The sequence below is a fragment of the Notechis scutatus genome, chromosome 1, assembly GCF_049901735.1.
Source record: "Notechis scutatus isolate UNSWTSFEM ecotype Mainland chromosome 1, rNotScu1.2, whole genome shotgun sequence".
In the NCBI taxonomy this organism is placed as follows: domain Eukaryota; kingdom Metazoa; phylum Chordata; class Lepidosauria; order Squamata; family Elapidae; genus Notechis; species Notechis scutatus.
Genome location: NC_142009.1, coordinates 172330479 through 172356096, shown reverse-complemented (window position 1 = coordinate 172356096; position 25618 = coordinate 172330479). Strand labels below are relative to the sequence as shown.

Genomic DNA, 25618 nt, shown 5'->3' with positions numbered 1-25618 from the left:
ATGCTATAGATCATTGCACACCAGAACAACTAGACACAAGAACAGTTTTTTCCCCAAAAGCCATCACTCTGCTAAACAAATAATTCCCACAACACTGTTCAATTATTACAGTCTGCACTACTATTACTGTTAATCTTGTCATCGCTCCTTATCAGCCATCCCCTCCCACTTGTGACTGTATGATTGTAACTTTGTTGCTTGTATACTTACAATTTATATTGACTGTTTCCTAGTATGATTTGATTGCTTATTGTACCCTATAACTATAATTAAGTGTCATCTCAACTCTTGACGAATGTATCTTTTCTTTTATGTACCGGTAAAACTCAAAAAATTAGAATATCGTGCAAAAGTTCATTTATTTTCTAATGCAACTTAAAAGGTGAACCTAATATATGAGATAGACTCATTACATGCAAAGCAAGATAGTTCAAGCTGTGATGTGTCATAATTGAGATGATTATGGCTTACAGTTCATGAAAACCCCAAATCCACAATCTCAGAAAATTAGAATATTGTGAAAAGGTTCAATATTCTAGGCTCAATGTGTCCCACTCTAATCAGCTAATTAAGCCATAACACCTGCAAAGAGTTCCTGAGCCTTTAAATGGTCTCAGTCTGGTTCAGTAGGAATCACAATCGTGGGAAAGACTGCTGACCTGACAGTTGTGCAGAAAACCATCATTGAACCCTCCATAAGGAGGGAAAGCCTCAAAAGGTAATTGCAAACGAAGTTGGATGTTCCCAAAGTGCTCTATCAAAGCACATTAATAGAAAGTTATGTGGAAGGGAAAAGGGTGGAAGAAAAAGGTGCACAAGCAGCAGGGATGACCGCAGCCTGGAGAGGATTGTCAGGAAAAGGCAATTCAAAAGTGTTGGGGACTTTCACAAGGAGTGGACTGAGGCTGGAGTCAGTGCAGCAATAGCCACCACACACAGACTGATCCTGGACATGGGCTTCAAATGCCATATTCCTCTTGTCAAGCCACTACTGAACAACGTCAGAAGCGTCTTACCTGGGCTAAAGAAAAACAGACCTGGTCTGTTGCTCAGTGGTCCAAAGTCCTCTTTTCTGATGAGAGCAAGTTTTGCATCTCATTTGGAAACCAAGGACCCAGAGTCTGGAGGAAGAATGGAGAGGCACACACGGCAAGATGCTTGAAGTCCAGTGTGAAGTCTCCACAGTCTGTGTTGATTTGGGGAGCCATGTCATCTGCTGGTGTTGGTCCACTGTGCTTCATTAAGTCCAGGGTCAATGCAGCCATCTACCAGATTTTGGAGCACTTCATGCTTCCTTCCGCAGACAAGCTTTATGGGGATGCTGACTTCATTTTCCAGCAGGACTTGGCACCTGCCCACACTGCCAAAAGCACCAAAACCTGGTTCAATAACCATGGGATTACTGTGCTTCATTGGCCAGCAAACTCACCTGATCTGAACCCCATAGAGAATCTATGGGGCATTGCCAAGAGAAAGATGAGAGACATGAGACTGAACAATGCAGAAGAGCTAAAGGCCGCTATTGAAGTATCCTGGTCTTCCATAACACCTCAGCAGTGCCACAGGCTAATAGTTTCCATTCCATGCCGCATTGAGGCATTAATTGCTGCAAAAAGGGCCCAAACCAAGTACTGAGTACATATGCATGCTATTCAGAGGTCCGATATTATTCTATGTTACAATCCTTGTTTTATTGATTGCATGTAATATTCTAATTTTCTGAGATTGTGGATTTGGGGTTTTCATGAGCTGTAAGCCATAATCATCTCAATTATGACAAATCACGGCTTGAACTATCTTGCTTTGCATGTAATGAGTCTATCTCATATATTAGTTTCACCTTTTAAGTTGCATTACTGAAATAAATGAACTTTTGCACAATATTTTAATTTTTCGAGTTTCACCTGTATACTGAGAGTATTTACACCAAGACAAATTCCTTGTGTGTCCAATCACACTTGGCCAATAAAGTATTCTATCCATCTTCTTAAAAGCACAATATTCCACATTGTAGCATTCATTATGTAGCACTGCAGAAATGGAACCCTAAGGAGATCTGGAAAGCCACATCTCCATTTCTGGTCTATTGACTTTCCAAAGACCGTGAAGCACTTTAAATTATAACCAGTGGAGTTTATATTGCTATTTGATTATAAAACTTTCAATCTTAAAAGGTTGGAGTATATGTTTCCTTTTCAGTCTTATGTTGAAAAATAAGTGATGCTTATTCAACCATGCATGTTATGTTAATATGAAATTTGCAGGATATTTCAACAATGGTGAGATTCAGATCAGCCTACAGAGGAAGAGCTAGATATTGTGTAGCTTTTTTGTACATTAAGCCACCCAGAGTTACCTTATAGCAGAGATGGCTGGCATAAACATTTAATAAATAAAAATAAATATGTAAACATTTCAGCACTAAACACAAAACATGTATTTACTGATGCATATATATATTCATGGGGAAACCTACCTTATAAAAGAAATTTGTTTCCCTGCAATATCAGAAAAAATGAAATGGACTAGATTCACAAATCATTGTGTCAATTATAAAAAGAAATGTAGTCTTTGGCAATTAAATGCATCTTTATGTACAAATAGCCATAAACACGTAAGTAGTATCATCATCCTTCAGTCTTTTAGAACAGCGCCTACATGGCTGACTTATGCATCTAAACCCTGATGCTATTAAAATGCGCCATCCAAATTGGGACGCACAACTGAGATGCCATGAATCAGCTTTGGTAGAACAACTGGTAGACTTTCTCTTGTTTGGGTTAATTGAATAGGAACATATTTGAGTTTAGGTGGCGGCCGTGGTATTCTGTAACACAAAGAAGAAAGATCCAAAATTCCTTCTTGATTCAAACTCCAGGAATCGTAGACTTCAGCTGTAGGGCATGGATGTGGAGGATGTACCATCTTCATGAGTTTGGGCTCCATCACAAGTTTCAATAGATCTTTCTTAAACATTTCCCAGGCATTCTGTCGAAGGAAGATCTGACACAGCTCATCATCACTGAAAAGTGAAAGCAATATTAAAAACTGGATTCCTCTTTTAAGTAGCAGATTATCTGGAATATTTTCAGTCTTTCTATTTCTAAGTGTCCAAGTATTGTTTCTCTACATTTGAAGAATTCATCAGACATGATTATCACATCCCACCAGCATCTTTCCTTCTTCCCTGTAGTATTTAGAAAGTCATTATGACTCTTCTTGTTTCTTTTGGTTGATGCTTCTTATCTCTTCTTACAATGCCTGACTTGTATTTGTAGGTTGAGATATGGCATGCATGCAAGATCTAATTTGAATTGGTCTCCGGGACCAGAGCTTTCAAACTCATGCTGGAGCCCACTCCCAGGGAATTTCTCTTTATTGGAATACTAGCTCAATACCCATGCTTTGCTACAAAGCTATGTGGTTGGGCTTAGTTTTTGGGGAGGAAAATAAGGGGGGGGGAATCTTCCTCTGCTTACCAGCATCCATCGGTATTCATCTGGCTAGCATCTTGCCAGTGTGTGAGAGTTGAGGGCTGTTTGGAAACTGAAACAGTATTTGCTGTGTGAGCAAGGAGACGGCAAGGAGCCTGGTCATGGCTTAGTTCAACTATTCTGTACTAAAGCTGCTTGGTGCTGTGAAACTAAAACTCCTCTCCTCTGCTTGTGTTTTGCATTTGGAACAGATTTCTTTTCAGGTGGGCAGGGGAAGTAGAACTTCTTAGTATCAGAGCGTGTTAATAATAATATTCAAAATACTAATGCTCTGATGGTCATTTAGAAAAATCCTTTCTTAGTGAGCACCTAGAAGCCAAGAGGAACATATGTGGCAAATTTCAAGATTTGTATGCTTTACGGTTCTAGAGATTTTGTGATGAGGCGTGAGTGGAGATGTGCTTTGGGCTCCAGTTCCCTGAAGATTGGCTCCAGCACGAGTCTGAAAGCTTGGAAGAGTAAACTTCTGATCCCAGTAACTAACCCATATTGGATTTTGCAACATTATCCTGGGACACATATTTGCCTTCGTTTATGGCATGTATGTCTACATTCATTATGTCCCTGGAGAGAGCACTTTAGATACTGTTCTTTGTCTCTACACTTCATCTTCTTCCTGTTCTTGACAATCAAGTACCTTTGCATGGTAGGGAGGAAAGGGAAAGTTAAAGTGCTCATTGGGATTTGATATACAAAACGTGCTGAAGCTGAGTCAGCTGGATTCCAGTCTGACAGTTCATGGTTTCCCACCCAGTGTATGTCTTTAAGAGATTCCACAATGCTGGACACACAATTTTCTGTTACAAGGGTGAGAATCCTTCTTCTATTAATCAACTCTAAAAACTCCATCAGGGCCCTTGCTCCTTGCAACCACCATACTAAAATTGCTTTCACAGTATACAAACCCTCTTGAACATTCAGAGATACTCATAATTATTCAGTAATGATTGTTCAGTATTTTGAAAAGAAAGTATTCATGGCTAGAGTTGCTGCTTAAAGTCTTAATGCTTTAAAACTGGTTTGGGAAATATTCTGAAAAATTTGGGAAGGGTAAAAGATATGGTCAAGAAATTTGGTGTTTGGAGGATAAGGAGACCAGTAATGTAACACCACCTTTTCTATCTTTTGCTTTCATACCCATCCACCCAGTTGTTCTCTAGCTTACTTGTATTATAGGGCTGCTAATAAATGCTTACTTGGATTCAGAATTATGAAGTACATCTATAATAGAGACTTAGATCCTGGAGGAGAATGAGGAAATTACATTTACACAGTTATCTTTAGATCACCGGTTTAGGTCAGGAAGCCCTTTAGAAGAGAAGTAGCTTTTGAGAAAACCCATGTGTAGCTGTGGGTATATGGAACATTTTTGTTAAAAAGAAAAAGAAAAAAGAACTGACCACTTTGTCTATTTTCAAATATGACTAAATTGTTTTCCTTGGAAAGGACAAACATGAGCCACTAACCAGCCTTCATCTTTTCAAGAATTTTCTCAGCGTGAAAACATCTGATGAAGAATATTAAGGAGACTCTAGTGATTCCAATTCTCCCTATAAACCGAAGGATTTCCAATTCCAGAATGACAAAAAGTATATATTACTAGTATTAATAGCATCAGTAACACTATAGGTAGTCCTCAAGGTAAGAACCTAATGGAACCTGCCAATTAGGTTGGTAAGTTAAAAAATTTGTCAAATGAATCAGACTCAATTTTACCAATGTTTAAAATCAAATTCATTACTTCAATCAAATGGATCATTAAATGAACGAAGATCTGACTATTTCCTCTGATTCATTAATTGATTGCTGTCATCGTTAACTGAACTGAGAGGCTTTCCTGCCGGTCTGACCATCAGCTATTTCCAGTGCAGCCTTCAGCTGAGGAACTAAATTGCTTCCAAGCAGGCTGGCAGAGCTCTCTGTTTACAGTTGCTTTAAAAAAAACAACTATTTGCTGTTAGTCAGCTCAAGCTTCTTCAGACAGCTGCCCAAAAGAGGGTGGGGTGGTAATTTACAGAACTCTCCTATTGCAGTTGCTTTTTAAAAAAAAATCACTTGTCACCAATTAGCTTAAGAGTCTCCAGCCAGGCACCCAGAGGGAGATGGTGGAGGGATTTACAGAACTCTGGGTTTACAACAGTAACAGAGATAGAAGGGACCTTGAGGTCATCTAATCTAACCCACTGCTCTCACAAGAGAATATTTCTGATAAATGCCTATCCAGTCAGCTTCCAGTGATAGAGTACCCACAACTTCTGGAGGCAATTTAAATTAAAAACCTATAGGCTACAGTCATATACACTTAACAAGAGCCATAGTGGCACAGTGGTTAGAATGCAGTACCGCAGGCTACTTCTGCTGACTGCCAGCTGCCAGCAGTTCGAATCTCACCAGGCTCAAGGTTGACTCAGCCTTCCATACTTCCGAGGTGGGTAAAATGAGGACCCGATTGTTGGGGCAATCTGTAAACCACTTAGAGAGGACTGTAAAGCACTATGAAGTGATATATAAGTCGAAGTGCTATTGCTAATCTCCAAAATGAAAGCAAGGACAAACAACATTGCTCCCATTGCATTTCAAATTCCAAGAGGTTGGTGGGAGGAGCTGCTGGCTGCTTGTGAGAAAGCAGAGGGTGAGCACAAAGGAGAAAGATAGCAGCCCACGTGCCGTTAAACCAAAAATACCAATAATACATTTAGGGTTAGTGCACTTGAGATTGTGACTTTATTTTATTTCAAAAGGACTGGCTTAGTTCAGTGTAATACTTGTTTTACAGCTGTCTTTCGCAGTACTCTTTTCAAATTTGGATACTGTCCTCTTTGTAAAAAAATTACCAGTCTACATGGACAGATTACCTATGTAGAATCTCTAATCTGTGCTCTCCAAGCAGAAATTAGGTGCCCAATCCAGCCATCTATTGAGCTGCCATGCTATCAGCCCCCACTATCACAAAGATCCTACAGGAAAAGGGCAGTATGGACAACCGTGGGATCTGGCAGGGTGAGAGCTGTGGACCATAAAAACAAAGCTTTTGCTGTGTCCCAGCACAACAGATACAGTGCCCTTGCTGACCTTAATAGGGACACTAAAGTGACAGGTCAAGGTAGTTGTGATAACGATAACTCAAATAAGCCGGGGATCATGGTCCTACAAGAAAAACTTACTTTGGAAAGGAAAAAGTGTCAATCAGGTATTAAGCACCAGTCACACAAGAAGAGCAAGGCATCCAAAAAGAGAAGCCACCTTTTGGTTGGGGACTCAATTGTAAGGGATGTAAATTTAGGAAAGGATATGGAGGTTTTGAAAGAGGTCAGGTGTCTGCCAGATGCTACTGCCAGCAGAGACAACAGGCGTATTCTTAAGATAGTCAAGAATGCCAGTAAGGACTGTGATATTGATGCTATTATACATCTTGGTACAAATGATCTGTCCCAGAAGGATGTTCAGAAAGACTTCCAGAGCTTGGGATATGAACTTAGTAATATGGGCTGTAGGCTTATCTTTTCAGAGGTTTTACCAGTATACAAGGAACAAAAAGGGAAAGGCCAGCGTGTAGAGGAGTTTAATGTGTGGCTAAAGGAGTGGTGTAAAAGGAAAGGCTTTGGTTTTATTTGTCATGATGTCTGCAGCTGGTCCGATGAAAAACTATACAAAAGAGATGGTTTGAATCCATCAAAGAAAGGGACTGAGTTACTTGGCATTAAATTCACAGATTTCCTGGATAAACATTTAAACTGAACAGCGGGGAAAGAGAATTAATGGATACAGAACATTTCTGTCCCCAGCAACCTAAAATTAATAAGGATACTAGTGTATGCAAAATAGATATTTATGCAGGTAAGATTATCAACCTTACTGTCAATCAAAAGCATTTAATAGTGAGTGTCATATCATGTGCATTAATCAAACAGGTGGCAAGAAAGTAGGGGCAGGTAGGCACAACACAGGTTATATAGACAGTAAACACAGTGACAGACATAAAGATCTCAAGTGCCCATATACAAATGAACAAAGTCTGGGGAACAAACAGGGTGAACTCGAACAACGAATACATGAAGGTAAATATGATATAGTTGGAATAACAGAAACTTGGTGGGATGAAACCCATGATTGGAACATACTGGTAGAAGGATACAAACTTTAAAAAAACAGACCCCATAAAAGAGGAGGTGGAGTTGCACTGTATGTAAACGACCACTATATTGCTACAGAAATGCATGAAACCAAAGATGAAAACCTCCTAGAATGCATATGGGTCAATATAAAAGAAAAAAAGATTGACATGGCCATAGGTGTATATTAATAGATCACCCAATCAAGCAGAAAAAATAGATGTCCTTTTTGCCAACCAACTAACAACATATGCAGGAAACACACAACAATAGTAATGGGAGACTTCAATTATCCTGATATCAATTGGAAAACTAATTCTGCACCAAGTGAGAAATCAAATAAGTTCCTAACCAACCTAGCTGACAACTTTGTTGTCCAAAAGATAGAGGTGAAACTAGAGGGACAGCCATACTGGACTTAATTTTTACAAACAGAGAAGAAGTGATAGAGGGAGTTGAAACTGCAGGAATCTTGGGTGAGAGTGATCATGTCATATTAGAATTCAACATAACACAAACACAAGCAATAGAACATAATGATACCAGAGTCTTAGATTTTAAAAGAGATGATTTTAATAAACTCAGAGAGAACTTGGGAAAGATTCCATGGATGAAAATCCTAAAGGGGAAAACAACTCAAGAATCTTGGGAAACTCTGAAAAGTATGATCATTGAAGCCCAGAGCAGAACAATACCATTGAGAAAGAAAAACAAGAAATCCAAGAAGAAACCAGCAATGGCTGCACAAAGATCTCTCTGGCAAATTGAAAGGGAAAAAAAGGACAAATACAAAAAATGGAAAGAAGGACATACAACTAAGGCAGAATATTAGCAGATAGCCAGAATCTCCAAAGACAAAGTCAGGATAGCAAAGGCTCAGAACGAACAAAGACTTGCAACAAAAGTCAAAGATAATTTAAAAAGTTTCTTCCAACATATAAATAACAAGAAAAAAATCAAGGAAGCAGTCGGTTCACTAAAGAGAGAAGACGGCAAAGAAGTAACAGGCAACAAAGAGAAAGCAGAACTGCTGAACTCATTCTTTGCATTGGTGTTCACGCAAAAAGCAACTATAGCTCAACCCACCAAAAACATAACTGTGAAAGACAGACCAGAAATAAAAGTTAAAATAAGCAAAAAAAATAGTAAGAGAACACCTGTCTGATCTTGATGAAAACAAATCACCAGGGCCTGATGGATTACATCCCAGAGTTTTAAAGGAACTGGCAGAGGTCATCTCAGAACCACTGCACCATATCTTTCAAAAATCCTGGAGCACCGGGGAACTACCAGAGGACTGGAAAAGAGCAGATGTGGTTCCCATCTTCCAAAAAGGAAAAAAACAGACCCAGGAAACTATAGACCAATCAGCCAAACATCAATATCTGGGAAGATACTGGAAAATATAATAAAAAAACAGATCTACCAACATCTAGAAACAAATAAAGTAATAAGTAGCTGTTGTGACTCAGAGGTTTGAACCTGCTCTGTCAGAAGACATAGGCTCGAGTGTTGAGGAAGATCTGACATTAAGGTTTGAGCCTGCTTTGTTGAGTGACACAGGAGTGACACAGTCAGGAGGAAGAGGAGGACTTGGCTCTAAGATTTGAGCCTGCTTTGCTGGAAGTTTCGGAGTCGTCTTCCTCCCCAGAATCTTCCTCCCTGATTGTGCCTCAGGTGTCGGCAGATAATCAGGAGAGCGTTCCGGAGTCATTGGCTGAAGATCAAGCCGAGAAATGCTGGTCTGATGCAAGGCAAAGACGCAGGCAGAAATGTGACATACAACGTAAAAGGAAATGTCAAATCAGGGGCTGAGAAAAGAGACTGACACACCCCTCAGGGAATATAAGGAGGCGTGTTAGCTCTGAATCCCTGTTCGGGTCAACTTGTTTATTTGAGTTAGCAGTTCGGATGAATTATTCTGTGTGGCAGTCGCCTCTGATTTATGGTTTTGCTCGTTATCGGACTTGGTAGGCAGCTTCTGGGAAAACTGCCAAAGACGGATTCAGCCAAAGGAAGTTAACTCTGTCGTTCCTGTTTCTGTCTGTTTGAGTATTTTCCTTTGGGAATTTGGACTCTCACCTTGTGGCTACAGGTGAGACAGAACATTTTTGACCCGAACCTTGACACCATCTTCTGACCAAGATGGATAATCAGCAGCAGCACCAGCAGCAGATTAATCAACTTCTGCATGATAACCAGGTTTTGCAGCAACAAGTCACCCAACTGGTTAACCAACTTACGTTGCTGCAAGCTCCTGCTGCACCTCCTCCCGCTCCATGTAAGAAATGCCCAGTAGCTGTGCCGGATAAATTCTCTGGACAGCCTGAAATGTTCCCGGCTTTTATGAGGCAATGTCAATTATTTATGTCTCTGCGGTCAGAAGATTTCCCTGATGACCGGGCTCAGGTGGGGTTTGTTATCAGTCTTTTGTCGGGTTCGGCTGCTAGGTGGGCCACTCCTTTATTGGTGCAAAATAGTCCCTTACTAACTGACTATCAGGGCTTTTGGCACCATCTACGCTCGATGTATGAGGACCCCATAAAAGCTCAGACCGCTGCTAGACGTTTAAAGGAACTTCGCCAGGGGAAACGCCCCTTGCAAGAGTTCATTTCAGAGTTTCGTCTGCTCTGTATGGATTCTGCGTGGAATGAGGCAGCTCAAATGGACGCCTTCCAAGATGGTTTGGCAGAGGATATACAAGACGAGTTGGTGCACGTGGAGCCGGCCCTGACCCTTGATGCTCTGGTGGTGCAATGTTTGCGCATTGACGCCCGGCTTCAACGGCGCAAGACTAGACGCCCAGTTCCGGAACAGCCATCTACCTCAAGGCCACAGCATCTTGTACAACCAGCGCCCCAGGTCTCTCACAGTGCCATGGCCAGGGCCGAGGAGCCAATGGAGTTGAGTGCGGTCCGACCTCATTTGAAGGCCCAAGAACGTACCCGGAGACTTCAAGGAGGCTTATGCCTGTATTGTGGGGGGCTTGGACATTTTGCGAATTCCTGCCCTGGTAAACGACGGGGGGCACGCAAACCAGTGCCTGAATCTAATCTTGTACAGTCGGGAAACGGGGCAGGCCCGGTCTCGGGGAAACCCTAGGTCGGGCACGTATTAGTCAACCGCCCGAAGTGGCAGAGGTGAACTCTGGTCCCCCTCGACATTTACTTTTAGACACGAGGGTTTTCTTGCAGTCCCGGTCGGAGGGGATTCCTGCAGTTGCGTTGGTGGATTCGGGGGTTACTACCAGTTTCATGGACCAGGCCTTCGCAACTCATTTTGACATCCCTTTAGTTGCGGTGGAGCCTCCAATCAAGGTGGAAACGATTGATGGGTGGGAGCTTCGGGCTGGGCCCATTCGTTTTGCTACCCAGCCGTTGCGCCTGGCTATTGGGGACCATGAGGAGGCGATTAGTTTTTACATCACTGCGGACCTCCATCTCCCTTTGGTCCTTGGTATGGCCTGGCTACGGTTACACGATCCTCTGGTGGCTTGGGCGCAGAACGCCATTTCGTTCCCGAGCCTCCAGTGTGTGGACCATCTAAGACACACCTGTGCTGGCCAGGACATTGCCGCCCCCGCCGTCTCCGTACCTCCTGAACTATCTGACTTCTCCGATGTTTTTAGTGAGAAGGAGGCGGATCGGTTACCCCTGCATCGACCCTATGACTGTCCCGTGGACCTTCTGCCCAATGCCCCACTACCCAAAGGTCGCCTGTATTCTATGTCTGAGCCCGAATTGGCCGCTCTTCGCGATTTTTTGGAAAAGAACTTGGCCCGGGGGTTTATCCGGCTGTCATCTCCTCTTTCCGCTCCCGTCCTTTTCGTTAAAAAGAAAACGGGAGATTTGTGTTTGTGTTGTGACTACCGCCGGTTGAACGCCATTACAGTGAGGAATAGTTATCCCTTGCCGCTCATTCCAGAGTTGATGGAGTGGTTGCGGGAGGCCACTGTTTTCACCAAGCTCGATCTTCAAGGGGCCTAAAACCTGGTGCGGATGCGCAAGGGGGACGAATGGAAGACGGCGTTTGGTACCCGTTATGGCCACTTTGAATACACCGTAATGCCATTTGGGTTCACCAATGCCCCCGCGGTTTTCCAGCATTTGATGAACGATATATTACGAGACATGCTTGATCGGTTCATGGTGGTGTACCTGGACTACATTTTGACTTATTCGAAGTCCCGGGACAGCCACCTTCACCAAGTTCGCTAGGTATTACAACGTCTTCGGAAGCATAAACTCTATGCGAAGCTGGAGAAATGCCTCTTTTTCCAGACTTCCATAGAGTTCTTGGGGCATATCATCTCTCCCGAAGGCATTGCCATGGACCCGTGGTAAGTAGAGGCTTTGTGTAATTGGGAACCCCCTCATCGAGTGAAAGACGTGCAACGTCTCTTAGGGTTCGCAAATTATTACAGGTCCTTCATCCTGGGTTTTGGGAAGCTGACGGATCCCATCACCCAGCTCCTTCGCAAGAAGGTCCCGTTCCAGTGGGGGGCCCCGCAGCAACAGGCCTTTGAGGCCATCAAGAAGGCCTTCGTTGCAGAACCGATCTTGAGGCATCCTGATCCCCATCGTCCATTTGTGGTAGAGACGGATGCATCCAATGTGGCTATTGGGGCGGTGTTATTACAAGCCCCAGCGGATGGCGCACCTCTTTTTCCATGCGCATACTATTCACGGAAACTTACTACTTCCAAGCGCAACTATACAATCTGGGAAAAAGAGTTGCTGGCCATCAAGGCTGCGTTTGAGACCTGGCGACATCACCTTGAGGGGGCTCGGCACAAGGTGGAGGTTCGGACGGATCATCATAATCTGGAGCACTTGACCACTGCTAGAAAGTTGAATCAACGACAGATCCGGTGGTCGTTCTTTGCCAGGTTCAATTTTTCGGTCACTTACATTCCCAGTGGTCAAAATCGGAGAGCGGATGCCCTGTCCCGTAAACCTGAGTATCTTTGTCCCAAGGACCCTCTTCCTCCACGTACGGTGCTGCCACCAGAATCTTTGGCCGTTATCCAAGAACCGGTGGATTTGAGGGCTCGGGTATGGGAGGCGCAGCACTTAGACGCTTGGGCGCAGCAGAGAATGGGAGAAATTGGACCTGACTCCCCATGGACTCTGGAGGAGGGCTTACTACGACATCGGGGCCGATTGTACGTGCCCACCAGGACGCTTAGAGCCCTCATCATGACTCAATGTCATGACAACCCAGCTGCTGGCCATTTTGGGTTCTTTAAAACCCTTCATCTGGTTACACGGACTTTTTGGTGGCCTTGAGTCCGGCATGACGTCTTCGCCTACGTCGCCTCCTGTGTACTGTGCCGGCAAGCGAAAGCTGCGTCGGGTGCGCCTCCTGGTCTCCTTCAACCACTGCCGACTCCGGACCGACCATGGGGGGCAATCTCCATGGACTTTTTAACACACTTACCCTCTTCGTCGGGTTATACGACGGTACTCGTGGTGGTTGATATGCTAACCAAGATGGCCCACTTTATCCCCTGTCGGAAGTTACCATCGGCTCGTACTACCGCCCAGTTATTTCTGCAACATGTATTCCGTTTGCATGGCCTACCAGACAGGGTAGTTTTGGATCGCGGTGCCCAGTTTACCGCTCAATTCTGGAAGAGTCTCATGACTGCATTATGGGTGCAGGTGTGTTTGGCGTCGGCGCACCATCCGGAAACCGATGGCGGGACTGAGAAAGTAATTGGCATCCTCGCCCAATATCTAAGATGTTTTGTCAACCATCGACAAAACGATTGGGTGACCTACTTCCCTTTGGCAAGTTTGCCTTTAACAATTCCCAGCACACCTCCACTCACATGACGCCTTTTTATGCAAATGTGGGCTACCATCTGAGGTTTTTCCCATTGTCGATCTTGGATTCCCCAGTTCCAGAAACATGAGACTTTTTATCTGAACTACATTCGGTGCACCAATTGATTTCACAATTGGAACAGGCTAAGGCGGACTACAAAAGATTCGCGGATCGTTCGCGTCCGGTGACGCCTCCACTGGCTGTGGGAGACAGGGTGTGGTTGTCCACGAAGCATCTCCGGGTCGATCGTCCGATTAAAAAGTTGGACCATCGTTTCATCGGTCCCTTCCCTATCGAGGCGGTCATCAATCCCGTTGCTTATCGGCTCACCCTACTGCGCTCCATGCGCATTCATCCTGTCTTCCACCATTCCCTTCTGGTTCCTGACACCCCATCGTGTACTCTCCATTCTCCCGCTGGTACAATTTCTCCATCTGCACCCAGCGATGATGCTGATGCTGACGACACGGTGGTCAGCATTCGGGATTCTCGCTGGCTGAAAGGACGATTTCAGAACTTCGTCGAGAGGCTAGAGGATGGATCAGAGGTTCTTTCCTGGGTGGATGCTTCCACGGTTCACGCCCCGGACCTTATCCGGAGATTCCATGAACGGTTTCCATTAAACCACATCCGGATCGTCAGACTCGGGGGGAGGGCCCTGCGGTGAGGGATAGTGTTGTGACTCGGAGGTTTGAACCTGCTCTGTCAGAAGACATAGGCTCGAGTGATGAGGAAGATCTGGCATTAAGGTTTGAGCCTTCCTTGTTGAGTGACATAGACGGGAGTCAGGAGGAAGAGGAGGACTTGGCTCTAAGATTTGAGCCTGCTTTGCTGGAAGTTTCGGAGTTGTCTTCCTCCCCAGAATCTTCCTCCCTGATTGTGCCTCAGGTGTCGGCAGATAATCAGGAGAGCGTGCCGGAGTCATTGGCTGAAGATCAAGCCGAGACATGCTGGTCTGATGCAAGGCAAAGACGCAGGCAGAAACGTGACATACAACGTAAAAGGAAATGTCAAATCAGGGACTGAGAAAAGAGACTGACATGCCCCTCAGGGAATATAAGGAGGCGTGTTAGCTCTGAATCCCTGTTTGGGTCAACTTGTTTATTTGAGTTAGCAGTTCGGATGAATTATTCTGTGTGGCAGTCGCCTCTGATTTATGGTTTTGCTCGTTATCGGACTTGGTAGGCAGCTTCTGGGAAAACTGCCAAAGACAGATTCAGCCAAAGGAAGTTAACTCTGTCGTTCCTGTTTCTGTCTGTTTGAGTATTTTCCTTTGGGAATTTGGACTCTCACCTTGTGGCTACAGGTGAGACAGAACAACTAGCAGTAAGCACGGGTTTTTTAAGAACAGATCATGCCAAACCTCTTATTTCATTCTTCAACAAAGTGACCAAATTAGTAGACCAGCAAAATACTGTGGACATAATATATTTAGATTTCAGCAAGGCATTCAACAAAGTAGACCACAACCTACTTCTTAGTAAGCTAGAAAAAAGTGGAATAGCACCCCCACTAGATGGTCTCGCAACTGGCTGACAAACCATACTCAAAGAGTAGCCTTAATGAGTCTAAGTCTTCATGGGGGGAAGTAAGCAGTGGGGTGCCACAAGGTTCCATCTTAGGCCCAGTACTCTTCAATATCTTCATTAACGACTTAGATGAGGGAATAGAAGGGAACTTACCAAATTTGCAGATGATACTAAGCTGGCAGGAATAGCTAACACCCAAGAAGAAGATGGATCTTGACAGACTAGAACACTGGGCCGTATCTAACAAAATGATGCAATACTGTTGAAGACCATTACAACATATTTTTACTTGAAGTCAAAAGAGTCATCAAACTATATGTACCAACAACAACTCCCAAAACAAAACAAAAAAGGAGATTACCCATAACAATAAGGAAACTTCAATCCAAAAAGAGATCACTCTGGCGGATAAACAAATCTGGTCACGTTGCCAATTTCAAAAGCCGATACAAAAATTTATGCCACCAGATAAAGACCGAATGCACCAATTATCACATTAAACAAGAGGAAAACCTTCTAAGCACCAATTCCACCCGTGCTTTTTACAATTTTGTAAACAACAAACTAAAAGACTCAAGGTCCATCCCACCCCTGATAGGACCTGATGGTAAAGACTGCAACGATGACACCATTAAAGCCAACATCTTTAACACATTCTTCGGCTCAGTATTTGTAAACAGCAATGGATCATGCCCAGTATTTCCTAGCCGTACCACAGATAACCACAATGATCTAATACATATCGATTTTACAGAAGACAATGTTGAAAAAGCACTACGCAATCTAAAACCAGACGGAATATGTGCCTACTTCTTTAAAAAGCTATCCACTGCCATAGCCAAACCTCTAAGCATAATCTTTGAAAAATCTTTCAGGACCAGCTCCTTGCCTAACCTATGGTCACAAGCCACAGTCATCCCCATCTTCAAAAAGGGAGACCCAAGCCTAGTTGAAAATTACAGACCAATCTCCTTATACTGCGTCACCTGTAAAGTCATGGAATCAATTATTAACCAATCCATCATCCTCCACTTAGAGACAAACAACCTACTCTCTAATAAACAATTTGGTTTCAGAAAAAAACTATCCTGTAATCTGCAACTCTTACACTGCAAAAACATATGGACGACACAACTCGACCAGGGCAAAGCAAAAGACGCAATCTACATAGACTTCTGTAAAGCCTTTGATTCAGTGGTACACGACAAACTACTCCTAAAAATAAAATCCTATGGTATCTCTGGACAACTGCATAACTGGATAGAAGCATTCCTGGCAAACAGACAACAAATGGTCAAAATTGGGAGCGTCCTATCAAATTCTGTATCTGTCAATAGTGGTGTCCCCCAAGGCAGTGTTCTAGGACCAACTCTCTTCATACTCTACATAAATGACCTCTGTGATCATATTAAGAGCAATTGCATTCTTTTCGCTGATGATGTAAAGCTGTTCAATACCACAGACAATACTGCTACCCTACAAAAAGATCTTGACTATGTATCAGAATGGTCAAACAAATGGCAACTTCAAATCTCAACAAATAAATGCTCTGTCTTACATATTGGCAAAAAAAATCAGAAAATAAAATACAAGCTGAATAGTCAAGATCTTGTTGATGACCCAAGCTCTGTAAAGGACCTTGGAATACTCACCTCTAATGATCTAAGTGCTAGAGCCCACTGCAACTACATAGCCAAAAAGGCATTAAGAGTTGTTAACCTAATCCTACGTAGCTTTTTCTCTGGTAATATCACACTACTAACTAGAGCATACAAAACATTTGCTAGACCAATACTCGAATACAGTTCATCAGTCTGGAACCCACATTAGGTATCTGATATTAGCACAGTTGAGAAAGTCCAGAAATATTTCACAAGAAGAGTTCTCCACTCCTCTACTTGTTGTAGAATACCTTATGCCACCAGACTTGAAATTCTAGAACTAGAAAACCTTGAATTACGCCGTCTTCGGTCTGATTTAAGCATGGTATATAAAATCATACATTGCAATGTCCTACCTGTCAATGAATACTTCAGCTTCAACCATAACAACACAAGAGCAAACAATAGATACAAACTCAAAGTTAACCGCACCAAACTTGATTGCAGGAAATACGACTTCAGCAATAGAGTGGTCAATGTCTGGAATACTCTACCCGACTCTGTAGTTTCTTCCCCAAACCCCAAAAACTTTAACCTTAGACTGTCTACTATTGACCTCACCCCTTTCCTAAGAGGTCTGCACCAACGTGCCTACCGTCCCTGTCCTATTGTTTCTCTTATTCTTCTATTTTTCTTATATGTACCCATTTCATGTATTCACAACTATGTATACACTTATACTTATTATCTTGTAAACAATTGGCAAATCAAATAAATAAAAATAAATAAATAAATAAATTTAAAAAAAAAAAAAAGTAAAGTCCTACACTTAGGCAAGAAAAAACCAAAAGTACACATATAGATTGGGTGAAACCAGGCTCAATAGCAGTAACTGTGAGAGGGATCTTGGAGTCTTAGTGGACAACCAGCTAGATATGAGCCAGCCATGTGCAGCAGCAGCCAAAAAAGCCAATGCAATCCTAAGTTGTATTAACAGAGGGATACAATCAAGATCAATACCACTCTATTTTTAGTAAGACCGCACCTAGAGTACTGCATCCAGTTTTGTTCACATTTTATTTTATTTTACTTATTTGATTTGTCAATTGCTTACAAGATAATAGGTATAAGTATATAAATTAGTTATGAATACATGAAATGGGTACATATAAGAAAAATAAAAGAAACAATAGGACAGGGACGGTAGGCACATTGGTGCACTTATGCACGCCCCCTACACACCTCTTAGGAAAGGGGTGAGGTCAATAGTAGACAATCTAAGGTTAAAGTTTTTGGGGTTTAGGGAAGAAACTACAAAGTCAGGTAGAGTATTCCAGACATTGACCACTCTGTTGCTGAAGTTGTATTTCCTGCAATCAAGTTTGGTGCGGTTAACCTTGAGTTTGTATCTATTGTGTGCTCTTGTGTTTTTATGGTTGAAGCTGAAGTATTCATTGACAGGTAGGACATTGCAATGATTTTATATACCATACTTAGAACAGACCAAAGACGGCGTAATTCAAGGTTTTCTAGGTCTAGAATTTCAAGTCTGGTGGCATAAGGTATTCTACAACAAGCAGAGGAGTGGAGAACTCTTCTTGTGAAATATTTCTGGACTTTCTCAACTGTGCTAGTATCATATACGTAATGTGGGTTCGAGTATTGGTCTAGCAAATGTTTTGTATGCTCTAGTTAGTAGTGTGATATTACCAGAGAAAAAGCTACGTAGGATTAGGTTAACAACTCTTAATGCCTTTTTAGCTATGTAGTTACAGTGGGCTCTAGCACTTAGATCATTAGAGATGAGTATTCCAAGGTTCTTTACAGAGCTTGGATCATCAACAAGATCTTGACTATTCAGATTGTATTTTATTTTCTTATTTGTTTTGCCAATATGTAAGACAGAGCATTTATTTGTTGAGATTTGAAGTTGCCATTTGTCTGACCATTCTGATACATAGTCAAGATCTTTTTGAAGGGTAGCAGTATTGTCTGTGGTATTGAACAGCTTTACAGAAGTCTATGTAGATTGCGTCTATTGCTTTGCCCTGATCGAGTTGTGTAGTCCATATGTTTTTGCAGTGTAAGAGTTGCAGATCACAGGATAGTTTTTTCCTGAAACCAAATTGTTTATTGGAGAGTAGGTTGTTTGTCTCTAAGTGGAGGATAATGGATTGGTTAATAATTGATTCCATGACTTTACAGGTGACACAGCATAAGGAGATTGGTCTGTAATTTTCAACTAGGCTTGGGTCTCCCTTTTTGAAGATGGGGATGACCGTGGCTTGTGACCATAGGTTAAGCAAGGAGCTGGTCCTGAAAGATTTTTCAAAGATTATGCTTAGAGGTTCGGCTATGGCAGTGGATAGCTTTTTTAAGAAGTAGGCACATATTCCATCTGGTCCAATAGATAGAGATGGTTTTAGATTGTGTAGTGCTTTTTCAACATTGTCTTCTGTAAAATCAATATGTATTAGATTATTGTAGTTGTCTGTGGTTCGGCTAGGAAATATTGGGCATGATCCTTTGCTGTTTACAAATACTGAGCCGAAGAATGTATTAAAGATGTTGGCTTTAATGGTGTCGTCATTGCAGTCTTTACCATTAGGTCCTATCAGGGGTGGGATGGACCTTGAGTCTTTTAGTTTGCTGTTTACAAAATTGTAAAAAGTGCGGGTGGAATTGGTGCATAGAAGGTTTTCCTCTTGTTTAATGTGATAATTGGTGCATTCAGTCTTTATCTGGTGGTATAAATTTTTGTATCGGCTTTTGAAATTGGCAACGTGACCAGATTTGTTTATCCGCCAGAGTGATCTCTTTTTGGATTGAAGTTTCCTTATTGTTATGGGTAATCTGTTTTTTGTTTTGTTTTGGGAGTTGTTGTTGGTACATATAGTTTGATGACTCTTTTGACTTCAAGTAAAAAATATGTTGTAATGGTCTTCAACAGTATTGCATCCAGTGAATAGAGATTGCCAATCAAGGGATGAGAGATCATTGTCTTTAAGATCATAGTTGCATTTTTTGAAGTTATAATTGGGGATTATGTCATTGTGATGATTTTTGTGTGGGCATATGTTGAGACAAAAGTCAATCATATTGTGGTCACTGCTGGAAAAGGTTCTTTAGTTTGTATTCCGTAAATTAAATTCAAACTTTTGCAGAAGATGAGATCGAGGCAGTTGTTTAGTCTAGTGTTGTTGGTTACTAGTTGTTCCAGTCCCAGATTTGTAACAGCATTGTAGAAGGTTGCGTGTATGGGTTCAGCTGTACATTTGTTTAGGGTCCAATTAACATGAGGTAGATTGAAGTCACCAAGAAAGATAAAAGTGTGTGGGCAGGATGCAGCCCGTGTTAGTAGTGTATTTAGCTTGTTTACATGTTTGATGTCATAATCAGGTGCTCTGTAACATGGTAAGAATCGAAATGTGATATTTAAGGATAGCTCACAGATGATGGTCTCAGGAAGAGCAAGCTCCTGGGTAACTTGGATGTTTTTTAGATGTAAGGACTTTTTATAGAAGATAGCAACACCACCTCCTCTACAAATTTCACGATCGGTAAACATGATAGTCTCTTACTGTGGTAATGGAGTCAGGGAGAGATGCATTTCACAGACAAATATGATGTTGAATTTAGCCATATTTAGTAAGAGGAGAAATTCAGGTATTTTATTCACGAGGCTTCTTGCATTGAGTAGTTTGCATTTAAGGCCGGCAGTAGTTGGAATTGAGGTAGTTAGGGGCGTGCATGCCTAGACTTGGGTGATGGAGGATTGGTTGAGGTAGGGTTGTGGTTGAAGGTTAAAGAGTTGCGGATTGTGTGACTTACTTTTGATACAGTCAGCATGGTAGTCAATGTACAGGTCCTTCTCTCCATTGTCTAGACGTTTTTTGAGTTCGGTGTGGAGTACACGGGAGCGGGCACGTTGCTGTATGGTTAGGTCAGGGCGACAATGGAGGTTCTTATGGTTGGTGTTGGTTTTGGCGAGTGAATTTATAGTGTAAATGAATTTACGTTTGCTTGATTCATTTTTGCAAATGACCCTGCAGAAGCGTGGGACCACAGAGCCGTCTCTGTTTTTGAGCTCTCGGCCAATGCGGGAAATGTCAAGTATTTCATCAGGGGAGATGGTTGATGCTTGATAATCACTGATGATGTTTCGGACAGTTGTGATGTCATCATTATCATTGATGTCTTCTAGACCAAATAAGATGGCGTTTGGACGTTTCCGTTCACTCTCAACAGCTTCTCTGATGAGGATTGGGATATCATTATTTGTCTGGCTTATGTTTTTTTGTGGATTGGGTTGTGGATTGGGTTGTAGTTGTTGGGTAGAGATGTGGTTTGTAGCTATTGGATGTTCAGGTTTTTGCGTTGTGTCTTTTTTTTCAAGGTTGGATAATCTTTCTTTTAAAGAGTCCAGGGATGCTACTATGGTGTCAAGGGATGTTATTCATGTTTCAATGGTATCAACTCTTTCCAACAGATCCAGTTTGGGTCTGCATGATTTGCAGATATGGAAACTCATTGGATGATTCTAGGTATTGAATCATTTGCTCGGGTAATCCCAAGCAGTCATGATGAGCGTATTTGTTACATAGAGAACATTTGATGGAGTTTTCATTATCCTTTAGAGTTTTGTTGCATTTAAGGCATGTGCAGGAGTCTTGTGGTTCATTGGTGGGGATTACATTATTAAAAAAAATGTTGAGACTCTAGAAAAAGTACAGAGAAGAGCAACCAGGGGACTGGAGACTAAAATATACGAAAAACGGTTACAGGAACTGGGCTTGGCTAGTCTGGTGAAGAGAAGGACCAGGGGAGACATGATAGCAGTCTTCCAATATTTGAGGGGCTGCCACAGAGAGGAAGGGGTCAAGCTATTTTCTAAAGTGCCTATAGGCCAGGCAAGGAATAATGGATGGAAACTGAACAAGGAGAGATTTAACCTGGAAATAAGGAGAAACTTTCTGACAGTGAGAACAATCAACCAATGGAACAGCTTGCTCTCGGAAGTTGTGGGAGCGTCATCACTTGAGACTTTCAAGAAGAGATTGGACTGCCATTTGTCAGAAATGGTGTAGGGTCTCCCACTTGGGCGGGGGGTTGGACTAGATGACTTACAAGGTCCCTTCCAACTCTGATTATCTGTTATCTGTTAACATTATAGAATGCTTTGTCAAGATGCTAGCTAGCATTTTTACAAGTAGTTTCAAGGCAAATGCAAACAAACTTTATCTTTGCAAAGTACTGTACTTACAAACAATAGTTTGAAAAGTATAGTACTTAAAAAGCAGAGCAGTTCCCAAAGTGCTTACAAACAGTGCAGTCCTATAGAATAACAAAAAAAGAATATTTTAAAATACTTACAGAAACAATTCTAGTACTCAATTCTTGCCCTTGTCCTCAATCCCACACATTAAAAAAATAAAAAACCAAAACCAAACTCGGCGCTGTGTCAGCTGCAAAAATCACTTGATTTTGTTTGGCTATGTGACCAGGGACAAAAAAAAAGGGGTGGGGGAGGGAACCTGCCAGCTTCAGTTAAAAATGGCCACCGCTGTAGCAGTGACTGAGTCCAAGTCACATGGCTACAGAGGCCTCTTTTTGGTTGCAGTTTTGAATTTCTAATGTAAGTACCCTTTCTGAATAAATTTGTTCTTGTAAAAATTTGCTAAATGAAGGTTTGTACCTGGGTAATTACCTGTGTTGTTTAGTTGTTCAATAGATAAATTGTCTTCCCTTCATTTTATCACAACCACAATCCTATAAGATAAGGGAGAGCTGAGAGAATGGGACAAGCCCCATCACTCAACGAGTTTTCATAGCTGAGAATGGATTTGAACCAAGGTGTCTCCAATCCTAGTCAAGCACTTATCCGCTATTTACACTGGTAATAATTCTGTAGAAGGATTCTTGGTTTATTTTTCATCTCAAAGAAAAAAAGTAAACCAGCTGCTTGGAGTTCTACACAAAAAGTTTAAATTTGAATTCTATTCATACGAAGGAAGTTCTGCAAGACTTTAACTAGATACAGTAAATGCTGCATAAACCTCTTTGACCATGATACAGTATTGATCATGACCATTTCCACACAAATTCAGGAAATGCCAGCCTCAACTACACTCACCTGGGATATTTAACCTTTAGTTTATTCAGTTTCTTGAGAATAATGTCATCAGCCCATGCCTCAATCTTTTCTTTTTTCAGTCGGATTAGCTCAACTCCTTGACTGACCATAACAATGACACGATTGTCATCCAGATTTACCTAAGAAATACAAATGGTCAGAAATACCTTGGTCAGCGTATATCATGGGCAGTGACCATAAGTTCTTGGTTATAGAGAGCATTATTTCAGAAAGCTATTCTTTGGATTTATTTTTCAAAAACTCACTTTTGTCCTTTATTTTGGTCATTTAACTTTTAACATACAAAGAGTACCATTTAATGCACAGTCTGCAAAAATACTTGCTTCTAATAGTGTTGATGCTTTTTAGATATTTTTATTAGAACATATATTTTTGTAAAAATGGTCTTGGTTTTCCTCTTGAATCTTCCTTTATAAAGCAAAGTTATAACATAAGCAGTTAAACATTTTTATCCTTATGAAGGTCTCTGATTTCTCCTTTTTACACGTTTGTCCTTTATTTTTTTCCAAGAAAATGCGGTTATTGTAATTATGGAGAAACTTTTGAATGTTTCCAACAGTCCAACGGAATATTGGGCAGGGAGGATTCCAGTGCTGTATATAGACGAAAAATATATACCACTTCCATATAGGTTCAGATTTTTCACAAAATCTAACCTTAAATCTTTAAACTTATATATTTTTCTTGATACAAGGAAAGATGCCCAGCAACTGCCATTGTAATTGCTGAGTAAATATCAGCATCTTCCTATCCCACTATTCCTATTCATTGGGGTATTATAGAGCTAAATCTACAATCTAAATTGCTAAGAATTAGAAATAATTAGAAATAATTAAGATTAAGTGTTCCTAGAGCAGTTGTTTGTCACCAACGTAATGTAATTAGATTGAAGTCCAGCAGGTGGATGGATAGATAGATAGATAGATAGATAGATAGATAGATAGATATGGTATTCAGCTTTGTTCGGGTATTTTCCCACGTCACTGTAGTTGTGCTTTTAAAGTTGTAGCAACGTTTCGGCAGAATCTCATCTGCCATCATCAGGCTTCTGTATAGTGTTAATCTGTGAGTCAGACTTTTACAGTGGTTTCAGATTTAAATTTGGGGCAGCCTATTGCTGTGCCAGAATGGTTTTTTCTTCATCCTGATTGGTTGGGAGTCTTGGTCTGTGTTTATTGGTCTTGGAGTTTGCTGTGTTCTGCTTGATTGGTGTTTCTAATATCTTCTGTCTGTTTTGTGGCTCTTTTTGTATCTTGATTGGCTGGCAACATTGTGTTCCTTTATTGGAGGCCTTTAGTGCAGCTTGGCTCCGGGTAAATGGACGGCTATCATTTGTTAGGAAGCTAGGTTTCATCTGGGTGCCTGGTTGGGATGTGTTTGAGCTGGAGGTATCAGGGGGGATCTGTTTGTGCCCAGGTGTTTGCCTGGCTAGTGGTGTAGAGATTTTTTTGTTTGTGAGTGCAGGCTTCCAAATGATTGACAGTCTGGTGGAATCATCTCTTCTATTCATACTTTCAGGTCTTTTTTCAATCTCTATGGCTTCTCTGATAATTCTGTGGCTGGGGTTTTCTATAGTGGCTAGGGTTTTGGTGCCATTGAAGTTGATGCTATGACCTGTGGCTTCCATGTGTTGGACTAATGAGGAAGTGTGTTCCAGCTTTTTTACTGCATTTTTGTGTTCATCCAGGCGGGTACTTATTCTTCTATTGGTCTGTCCAATGTATGTGGCCGGGCATGATGCACAGGGGACTTCGTATATGCCTTGGTTTTCCAGGTCAATTTTATCTTTGGGGTTTCTAAGGATGGCTGCTATTTTTCTGTCTGTTTTGAAGGCAGTCTTGATGTGGTGTCTGTGTAGTATCTTACTGATTTTGTATGTAGTATCTCTTATGTAGGGCAGGACAGCTGTTCCATAGGTCTGTTCATCTTCTGGGTCTCCATTATGTCTCAGTGTGTTTTTGTGGATCAAGCCAGTGATTTTGCTTTTGTGGAAGCCGTTGGCTTGTCTGCCAGGCGTTTGGTTCTAGCAATTAGTGTTTTAGCCACGGAGTTTATCTGTGCTGGGTGGTGGGATTGGGCGTTGAGGTAGCAGTTAGTGTGTGTTTTCTTCTGGTATACAGTGTGTCCTAGTGTGCCATCTGTTTTTTTTGTAGATTAGTACATCTAGGAATGGTAGTTGTTTGTTTGTTTCCATTTCCATGGTGAACTTGATTTTGGGGTGTGTGCTGTTTAGGTGTGTTAGGAAATTGTTTAGGTTTTCTTTTCCATGGGGCCAAATCACGAATGTGTCATCGATGTATCTTAACCATAGTTTGGGTTTGTAGATGGCATTGGCCAGGGCTCTGGATTCGAATTCTTCTATGAACAGGTTTGCAATGACGGGTGACAGTGGTGATCCCATAGGGGTCACAGGTCATAGCATCAACTTCAATGGCACCAAAACCCTAGCCACTATAGAAAACCCCAGCCACAGAATCATCAGAGAAGCCATAGAGATTGAAAAAAGACCTGAAAGCATGAATAGAAGAGATGATTCCACCAGATTGTCAATCATTTGGAAGCCTGCACTCAGAAACAAAAAAATCTCCACACCACTAGCCAGGCAAACACCTGGGCACAAACAGATCCCCCCTGATACCTCCAGCTCAAACACACCCCAACCAGGCACCCAGATGAAACCTAGCTTCCTAACAAATGATAGCCGTCCATTTACCCGGAGCCAAGCTGCACTAAAGGCCTCCAATAAAGGAACACAATGTTGCCAGCCAATCAAGATACAAAAAGAGCCACAAAACAGACAGAAGATATTAGAAACACCTAATATATATATTATTCTGGTTGAAACTATGGTTTTCTTCCCCCGCCCCATGGTGCTTGGTCCTTGATCAATTTTTACTTT

At 41.8% G+C, this 25618-nt stretch overlaps 1 protein-coding gene and 1 long non-coding RNA gene across 2 annotated transcripts in view; one reads left to right on the top strand and one right to left on the bottom strand.

The window, feature by feature from the left end:
• Window positions 1–25618, top strand: part of LOC148133098 (uncharacterized) — a 704593-nt gene that overhangs the window by 156213 nt on the left and 522762 nt on the right. The gene's annotated exons all lie outside the window — the stretch shown is intronic.
• LOC113421086 (cyclic nucleotide-binding domain-containing protein 2) overlaps window positions 2504–25618 on the bottom strand; it is a 102225-nt gene continuing 79110 nt past the window's right edge. Inside the window, exons 12-13 of the mRNA XM_087950142.1 lie at window positions 22699–22838; window positions 2504–3022 (exon numbers count right to left, since the gene is read on the bottom strand). Of these exons, the coding sequence (XP_087806268.1) occupies window positions 2692–3022; window positions 22699–22838 (471 nt within the window). The 3' untranslated portion in view covers window positions 2504–2691. The remainder of the gene's footprint in view (window positions 3023–22698; window positions 22839–25618) is intronic.